Here is a 10,098-nt window from a genome sequence, read left to right on the forward strand (position 1 = left end):
CACAGAGATGCAAAGATAGTCGTTTTTTTCAAGTAGTGAATTGGTTCTGACAAACTGGCGATATATATCACTACATGATGAGAACACTTTGGGAAAGCAGGGACACATGAGTACCACTGCATGGAAGTAGCATCATTGCACTCAATCATCAAGGAGAACACAAAAGACCTATTGATTAGAAGCAGTACTAAAGGTTCTCCTCCATCAGGAGGTCAACATGTTATCTTCAAGCCCAACAGCACTGACACAGCTCAGATTAACATGTGATCATGATTAAAATGTTACCGGCAAATCAGTAGCCCTATTTTAAACAAAATATATCTGTAACAACAACTTTATATCCAAAAATCACACATAAAGTTTCAAGAGTTTTCTTGAGTAATGAGGATACAACTATCTTTTCTAAAAAGAGGTGATGGGCATTTTTAAAAATGTAATACTCACAAAGTCCTGGCATATAAAACAAAAAGCTTCAGCACGGCTGCACATCATTTTAGTCAGTTGAATAAATAAACAGTTTTGTTATTTGTGTGAATACACCCCTTTAACTAAATAGGACTAATTGGTCCACCGGGGGAACAATAATTAAAGGTCAAAATTTCAAAACTTCACAAAGCTTTCACACTTGACAAGACTCTTAAGTCCAAATAACACGAGACCCACCGCACGGCTATCCCTACAAATTACACAGAAAAGCCTAATGAGGGAATGATAATTAAGATAATTAAAGGTCAAAACCTCAAACTGTGAAACGCCGTAGCTGCTACTATGTTGATGTAACCCGGGCTACTTCACTATGACTCATTTCATATTGCAAATGCTGGATGAATGATATTGAAGCGTTTATCACTTCCCAGTAATTGGCTAAAAACACGTACTTTGCAGGTTCGTGTTTATTCCTGTTCACTTCTAATTTCTGGCCCTATATACTTGGGAATTTACTAGAGTAGCTGTGCATGATTAACGTTTCAAAATAATCTACATTATTGTTGTCCTCAATTCAAATTCTCTAGTTTTTTGTTTTAAGCATTTAACTAGACAAGTGATTAAAAAAAACATTCTTATTGACAATTGAAGACACTCAAAATGTAAAGTCACTTGAGTAAATGGCTCATGCTCTCTCTGAAACAAGCCATTTAAGTTCCCTTGCCCCTCTCTTTAAGCCAGCCTTCCTCTGGACAGCTGCTGCTTTCAAACACATTTGAGACTCAATTGCATCTTTGATCTTGTTTAATATGAGCATCCACCCCTATAACAGTATGTAAATGACAGAAAACACATGAAAGCATAGTAGGTCTCCTTTAATCAAACTATAATCGATAAGCAGCTCTGCCACATTAGTTAGGGGCTAAATCCTGCTGTCACTGGGACCGACTAAACCGAAGCTTCTTTTGTCACACAGTTTCTAATCTTAGGCTGTTATCTGTCTACACGTCTGTATGGCTTCATGTTTTGATTTTATCTACCTTTTGGCTGTTTAACTGAAGAATCGCATTGTGTCGTACGTCCCTCCTGAAACACTTGGCAACAGCGGAGGTGTCATTTCTTGTGATTGCCTCAATGTTACACAACAGTGCGCTGCCTTGGGATGCAATCCTCTCTATCTGTTACACAAAAAGGAGTCGTCTTATTTACGAATTCACACTCATGCTTAACCGATGAAGTGGAGTTCTGAAGTTCTGGGAGGTGCACATTTCACGACTCGACTGATGTCGTTCCAGAAAGTGAGCAAAGCACAGCTACACCTATGAGCTCCCCCTTTCCTGTATGTTGAAATCAGCACAGACATTTATAGTTTCGGCTTTATTTGAGCATTTCAGATTAACAGATGGAGACACCCACCGCTATCACCCCCTACAGTCTCTCATCCCTCCACAGGACCTATTTGTGATATGTGTCGGCGCAATGTGCAAACTGTGCATTAGACACACGTCCCAGTGGGAGTGTTTATGCATATACTGCATTTCAGTATGCACAGTATGCAGCATGTTTAGGTTCAAAGCACCTAATAAGAGGTGTTGAATAATAAATGCACTCATTGATATGGAAGATTTTGCTTTTGTCTGCATGTATTTTTATCTATATGTGTTTGCGGTAACACACACTTGGCATCGCAGCAAACCACAGCCCACTGGTCCATCTGGGCCTCCATGTAGTGCATTTTGCAGTGAGATAATCCCCCACTGCCTCGTCCTCTACCTCCCTCAGCTTCACAGCTCTCTCCATCCCCACCTCCATCGCCCTGAATCTCTGCGGCAACGCCAGCAGCGCCGGCGTAGCAGCCAGCCGGGGTGTTAGGGGAGCCTGCCAAGCTCCCTTGTCGCTCTTTACTAATGCCCAGCCTGCTGAGGAGGCCCAAGAGTCTCTGCTTCTGCTGGCTTGTCCATGCTAATCCTCAGATCTCGGGGTGAACGCCGTGCAAGTGTTGGCAGTGAAGATGGCAAACGTCTGTGGATTATGATTGAAAGAGGAACACCCTCCCTCAGACCAAAGCTCTGGATAGAAACTGAGCCTGTAAGTTTGAAGACTGAAATGGTTTAGTGGAAGAGCAAATGGAAAGCGTATCATGATGGCAACAGCTGAATGACAACTGTGGCTTCTGAAAGTGACTTTTGAATTCAACAGTTATCATTTCCTGCACTAATTAATCCTGGTCAATAAAGTACGATATGTTTATGTTTGGGCATTTGAAAGCACTTAACGCAATCTGCTAGTAGATGCATGTCTGCTGGGGTCTGAGTGATATAAATTTAGTTGTTATAGAAGGTGAACAAAAAGCTCAGTGCTAACATCTGTGTCTCTCCAGTTTCCCTCATCTATAAAAGCAAAACTCCCAGGGCAACAAATGTGCATTAGTCCTTCAAGCAGACGTCAAACTGATTAGAAATTGTAGCTGTCCATATTCACATCAACACTGGAGTATAATTGCAGCCTTATTTACATTGATGGGTAAAGAAGATGGCTTTGTTTACATACTTTAAAATTCAATGGTGACAAAACGTGAATGTTAAGTATTTATTGTTCTGGCCATTCGATCCCTATACAACCGTTGCAAGAGCTTGGTTCGCATTGCCGGCAATAAGTCGGACTCGTTCCTGGTGGGTGATGGGCTCCGCCAGGGCTGCCCTTTGTCACCGGTTCTGTTCATAATTTTTATGGACAGGATTTCTAGGCGCAGCCAAGTGGCGGAGGGCTTTCGCTTTGGTGGCCTCAGAATCTCATCTCAGATTTTTTCAGATGATGTGGTTCTGTTGGCTTCATCGGGTGAAGGCCTCCAGCTCGCACTGGAGCGGTTCGCAGCTGAGTGTGAAGCAGCGGGAATGAGGATCAGCACCTCCAAATCTGAGGCCATGGTTCTCAGCCGGAAAAGGGTGGAGTGCCCACTCCGGGTTGGGGATGAGTTCCTGCCCCAAGTGGAGGAGTTCAAATATCTCGGGGTCTTGTTCGCGAGTGATGGGAGAAGGGAGCCGGAGATCGACAGACGGATTGGGGCTGCAGCTGCAGTAATGCAGACGCTGCACCGGTCCGTCGTGGTGAAGAGGGAGCTGAGTGTAAAAGCGAAGCTCTCAATTTACCGGTCGATCTACGTCCCTACCCTCACCTATGGCCACGAGCTGTGGGTAGTGACCGAAAGAACGAGATCGCGAATACAAGCGGCGGAAATGAGCTTCCTCCGAAGGGTGGCTGGCCTTTCCCTTAGAGATAGGGTGAGAAGTTCGGCCATCCGGGAGGGGCTCAGAGTAGAGCCGCTGCTGCTCCACATCGAAAGGAGCCAGCTGAGGTGGTTTGGGCATCTGACAAGGATGCCTCCTGGACGCCTCCTGGGTGAGGTGTTCCAGGCATGTCCCACCGGGAGGAGAGACGCTGGAGAGATTATATCTCTCGGCTGGCCTGGGAACGCCTTGGTGTTCCCCCGGATAAGCTGGAGGAGGTGGCTGGGGAGAGGGAGGTCTGGGCCTCTCTGCTTAGGCTGCTGCCCCCACGACCCGGCCTCGGATAAAGCAGATGAAGATGGATGGATGGATGGATGTTCTTCAGTATTTAAGGAAAATGACTTTTTAGAATAGAATAGAATAGAATAGAATAGAATAGCCTTTATTGTCATTGTACAAAGTACAACGAAATTGGAGTGCCACTCCCTTGGTGCAAAATGCAATAATAAATATAAATGTAAAATATAAAAAGTACAATAAAACAACCGAAGTACTCAGACAATAATAAGTACGATATATACAGGATAGCAGCATAATGTAATGACAATGGCAAGTATGGTATAGTTAAGCAGGTTCAATTGTTTTGTGCTTATTTACTACGGTGATAGCTCTGGGAAAGAAGCTATCCCTGAATCTGTTTGTCCTGGTTTTATGTGACCTGTATCATCGGCCTGACGGTAATAGTTCAAACAGTTGATTACTGGGGTGAGAGTAGTCCTTAATGATATTGCCAGCTCTGCTGAGGTATCGGGAGTTTGCAATGGCCTCCAGACTGGGCCGAGAGCAGCCAGTGATCTTCTGGGCTGTGTTGATGACCCTCTGCAGTACTTTCCTGTCTGCAACTGAGCACCCTGCATACCATGTTGTTATGCCGTACGTTAGGATGCTCTCTATGGTGGCTCTATAGAATGTCACCAGCAGCCTCTCCTCCAGGTTGTTCCTCCTGAGCACTCTCAAAAAATGGAGACGCTGCTGGGCCTTTTTTTACCACCGCTGTGGTATTTGCAGTCCAGGAGAGATCATCAGAGATCTGCACGCCTTAGCTCAAAGTCAGTCTCGATGTCCTTCCCCCACTGACTTTTCTGGTTGTAAAAAAGACAATACCTATAAATGCTGTAAAACCGACAGTGATTGTGTTTCAGATAAAATAGGAGAGCAACACATGGATGTCATTTTTTTTTTACTGAAATTTACCCTGATCGATGGAATCTGCTGTCAGCTGTTTAAATGCCTGAGATATCTTAAGTTAAATAAAACTACAAATGTGTACATGAAACTCTAATTCTGACACATACAAGTCTGAAATCTTCATAATGCGTACAGAAGGAGTCTTTCAGCTGCTCGGTTTTCATCGCTGAGATCAGTATTATCTCTGCTCTGATGGGATCAGTGTCCAGCTTTTCAGATTTAATGATGACATGCTGAGTTGGAACGCTGCGCTGCGAAGATCACGCCAGTGCCGCTGCCACCGACCTCGTTATTTGAACAGTAGAGCTGCCATGAGATGAGCCTTTGAAGCAGCATGCTTTCAAACTCCCAACCGCATTCATGCGCTTGTTTTCTTGTTAGCTGGCCCCGTCAGCTGCAACAAAAACAGCCGAGTTAGCTGCACGAACTTTATTCTGAAAGGCCTAGTTGTTGCCTGTTGATGCAATGCGTTCATGTGATTAGGTTCAAAGGACTTAGTCATGCTCTCTGTATCTGTGTGTTTCAGAGATCGTTTATTAGGGGATTAATTACATTTTTACTGCCCAGCAGCAGAAAAAAGTGACACAGGAAGTATCTGGAACATTAAGAAAAATTATGGACTAGGTGCATTTATTTGCTCATAAGGTGACTTTTCTGGCTTTAAAGTCTTGTTCTCGGCCTGAATCCAAAAAGCAAACGATAATCCTGTTATTGTTTATTATTGTGTGTCATTTACAGGCCACTGAGCACAAGTGCTCGGTCCTGCTGGCTTCAGGAGGAAGTTGGCAGGAGATGTGTTTTAGAGATTGATGTTGGTTAGTTTCTTGAAAGATTGCTTAACCGTGTGTTCTTCCTTCAGAAAGTAACTGCTCCCATGCAGTTTACACAAGGAGGATTACAAAGTGTGTGTGTGCGTGTAGTGTATCATTTTCCTTGTCGTGTAACTGGTATGTCAATGTAACTACCACAAAAGCAAGAACAGAAACATACACAATTTTACATATTTACATCAAGGACAATGGTTACCAAAAACTAAAAAAAAAAAGTACTGTACCGTTATTAAATTAAATAAAATTAAATACAGATAAGAGGCAAACCCTGGTTATAGTGTGAATCGGTTGATAAAATAGTGCAAGTTACAGTGCTGATTTAAACATCTATGTTTGTTGGGAGCAGTTTTGATTGTACAGTCTGACAGCTGCAGGGAGGAAGGACCTGCGGAAACGCTCCTTCATGCATCGAGGATGCAGCAGTCTGTCACTGAAGGAGCTCTGCAGTTCAGCAACATTTACATGCATGGGGTGGGAGACTCTGTCCACCAGAGATGTTATTTTGGCCAGAGTCCTTCTGTCTCCCACCACCATGCACTGGGTCCAGGGTGCATCCCAGAACAGAGCTGGCCTTCCTGATGAGTTTATCCAACCTTTTCCTCTCAGCTGCCGATAAACTGCTGCTCCAACATACCACACTGTAAAAAAATGACAGATGCCACCACAGAGTCAAAAAGGTCTTTAAAAGCACTCCCTGGACTCCAAATGACCTGAGTCGCCTCAGCAGGTAGAGTCTGCTCTGACCCTTCCTGTAAAGAGCATCTGTGTTGTGGCTCCGGTCTAGCTTATTATTCAGGTGAACACCCAGGTACCTATACGAGTCCACTATCTCAATGTCCACTCCCTGGATGTTCACCGGTGTCAGTGTGGTTGGTCTGCGTCTCTGGAAATCCACCACCAACTCCTTGGTTTTCCAGTCAGAAATTATACATTTCTGACTGGCATTTAAAATAAAATTTGCCTAGTGCAATCCGGCTGGTCCAAAAATCAGCCATATTCACAATCTTTATGATACACTGTAGCAATATAACTAACTATAACTATAACTAAAAGTAAAAGACTCGTGCAACAATGATGCTTTGAATGCTTCGTCATGGGTGTAACTGCCACGTGTCTCCACATAACTGTTTCTGAAAAACTCAAGAATCCCAGATGAAAGCCTTGATTCCAGTTTGAGCTACTGTTATCCACCATGATGGACATCTGAAGTCAGTGTTCGTATGTTATATTCTGGTACATTATTCCCTGCCGTGTCCTGCTAAATAGGCAAGGCTCTTAATTCTGTGTGGTTTTTGTGTATTTCCATACAGAAGCACTGCTTTAAAAGACTCTCAGTGGCTCAGAAAATGAGGTGCCTACCGTTCTGCCTGAATTATGGTAGCCTTGAAGCCATAATTGTAGCATACTTAGACAGTAATAAACTATAATGCATTAAAAAAAAATAGTTATTACACAGAAAATGACTAATACTGTGAGACAGACAGAGGCCATATGGCATGTTTCTTGCTACTGGCTCTTATATTATGTCAAGCTGTTATAAATGACACATGTAACTACTTTCTACAACACTGCCATCAACAGAAATGAAGTAATCTGTGTTGAATATGGTTTTAATGTTAGTTATCTAATTATGCTGCGGTTACAAAAATTTAGAGCAGTAACCCAAAGCGATTTTAAATCACTAAGTTATATGACAGAATTTTTCATTCATTCAATTTTTCAAATCTTCATGGCCTGCCTGAAGCTCACAGAGATACAGAAAGAATTGACGGGTCAAACTACAGCGATGCGCCATCTCAGGCTCGTGCACATAAACTGTAAAGCAGTTAATCCCACGCAGCCCTCCACAAAACCATTCACACTAAGAAATTGTGTTGTTTTGGCAAATCAGAGGTGTGCTGAATGGGAAGTCACTTTGTGGTCACATGTTGTCCAAGATTTCTTTGCCATATTGTCCCCGTTGTAGCACGGGTAGCATGAGGGGAGGGTGTGTGAGTGCACTGCTGCTGATTTGACTTTTCTCAGGAGTGACAAATGACAAGATTTAGAGAATTTGGTGGCCAGCTGTCAGATCAGTCAGAGGAGCCAGACAAGAAATGGTTATAAATTATTCATTCTTCCTGGGTGTCTGTCGGACGGATGGACAGACAGAAGAACCAAAGCAACTGAGCCATGACTCCCCCCCCCTCTACCGCCATCATCCCACTCCAAGTGCGTGTGTGGCTGGGTGGGTGGCACTGCCGCACATTCTGCTCATCCATCTGGTTCACTTGGGGAATGACAGCGTGATATTTGCATTGGAAAGAAAGGGGAAAATGTTACCAGGCTAGATTTGAAATGCTTTCGGCCCGATTCGAACCCCCGCTCACATCTCATGTTCTGTGTTTTTTTCAAAGCTAAGCAGAGCAAATATTTCACTCACACACATCACAACAAATAAGGCTCTTTACACTTTGATTTAGTATGATATGAGCAAGGAGCAGTGACATACGTACTGTGGGCAAATTTCCAAGCCTGTTTCTCTCTCCAGAGGCCCACTGCATTATGCATATTTCTGCTTGATGTAAACAACAGCTAGCTGCAGCGCTTTTAATGCATTATTCAAGGTTATACTATGAATTAACTTGGTTACAATGAAACGCTCCCTTTTAAGTTCTGCATCAGCAGAGTTACATCACTTTTGGAAAACATGAAAAAGAAGAGGAGGATAAATTGTAGCTTTAAAATGCTTTTGATTCAACTCACGTTTGTTTTTGGAGAAGCAGCATCCTTGGAAAAGATTTCCAGCGTATTTGTGAGTCCAGCTTGGGGCATCATAAATCTCTGCTTGTATTACTTTCTCATTTCTCGTCTATTTCGCACCTGTCAGGTGGAACCTTTGTTCCAGAAATGGTAATGTTTACATTTTTTACCACAGTGAAACATGCACATTTTCCTGAAAAATACTATTTTCACACAAGTATCAGATTCTTAAAATCTTCTTGACCACCACAAAATGAATGTAACTTTAATTTTTACTTTTATGTGCACTCCAGTTTTGTTGTTGCTTACGGTCATAATCTTGGCTTGTTGAAACAAAAGTAGCGCCAAAAAAAGGCCTTACAAATTTAATTGTTGACAATTCAGGGTGATGTTTATTGAAAAGTCTTTTTGATTCAATGTGACACATCAGTGCTGGCTCATTTTTTTGAGCTCAGCTTTTGTATTTTATCTTTTTAAAGACCAACGCAAACCCTCCCCTCTACTTTATTGTTTATCTAGTAATAGACAGCTTCACGTGGAGAAGTTTCATCTTTTCAGTGGCACATTTCTTCCCAGGAAATGAAAATAAACTTGCTGAAAAACATGAAAGCACACAAATTGTTATTTGCTGTTGATGGCTGGTGACCATGAACGCTGGAGCCAGCTTTTCTTGGCCAAGAAGCTTGTTGACTGTCCACGCATTGGCAGAGTTTTCTTGGTAGTTGTTCTCATAGGAAATAAATGTACTTCCAATTTATTTTAACTATGTTTATTTTTTAGTTTTGAAAAGTCTCAGGAAATAGAAATTTACCAAAGTAGTCATTAAAGATTGAGAAGAAATGCTTTATTTCTACATCCTTTTATAGCTGAATACAGCAGACAGTCCTTTGCTTTACAGCAACAAAGCAGGGCTGTCTCTCAGGCAGCCATTTACGCCGATATTTCGTATAACTTCTGGCAGCTGAAGAGAAGGAAAGTCCTCCTACAGACAGTGCCAAACTACATTTTGGATTGCAGCCAATGTACAGCATTGATTCAGTAATAATACAGTAAATTCTGGGGCTTCCATAAAGGCTACATCTGTATTGTCATAAACCTTTGTGAGTTAAAACCAATAAAACTGTGACTGGTTTTGTTTTATGTCTCGCCTAAACAGGGGTCGATCTGCTGGCGCTGTACAACCACCCACCGGTCCGAGAGGGCCAGGTGAAGTACTACACTGTCAAGGTGCCTCTGCGAGTTCAAAATTGTGACGAAGGGGTCAAAGGGGTGGAGGCCAACTGGTTGGATCACATGACCCAGCACTTCAACAACGGAGCCTCGCTGGTCGATGGATATTTCCACCTGGGCAACATGAATGGTGAGCAGGCTTGACTCGCTGTTCCTGCAGCATATACAGGTTTTCTAAGAAAAATGATTTTTGGAGAAAATATTCAGTGTGTTTTTTTTTTTTGTTCCACACACTGTGATTTTGGGTAAACTCCACATACACAAAAGCAGAATGATAGGTTTGAAATGTAAAAACACTTGAATAATGCATTCATATTCCCTTAAATATCAAAAGAGTCTTTATCATTGCTTGGCTTCTTGGCTTCAGCAGAATAATTCTTCCACTAGCATGCTCA

The 10,098-nt window shown here is 42.6% G+C and overlaps 1 protein-coding gene across 3 annotated transcripts in view; it reads left to right on the forward strand.

The window, feature by feature from the left end:
• rftn1b (raftlin, lipid raft linker 1b) overlaps positions 1 to 10,098 on the forward strand; it is a 160,995-nt gene that overhangs the window by 100,011 nt on the left and 50,886 nt on the right. For all 3 annotated transcript variants that reach the window (XM_085178299.1, XM_085178300.1, XM_085178301.1), the window contains one exon: positions 9,630 to 9,833. In XM_085178299.1, the coding sequence (XP_085034425.1) occupies positions 9,630 to 9,833 (204 nt within the window). The remainder of the gene's footprint in view (positions 1 to 9,629; positions 9,834 to 10,098) is intronic.

The sequence above is a fragment of the Neolamprologus multifasciatus genome, chromosome 11 (genome assembly GCF_963576455.1).
Source record: "Neolamprologus multifasciatus chromosome 11, fNeoMul1.2, whole genome shotgun sequence".
Taxonomy (NCBI): Eukaryota; Metazoa; Chordata; class Actinopteri; order Cichliformes; family Cichlidae; genus Neolamprologus; species Neolamprologus multifasciatus.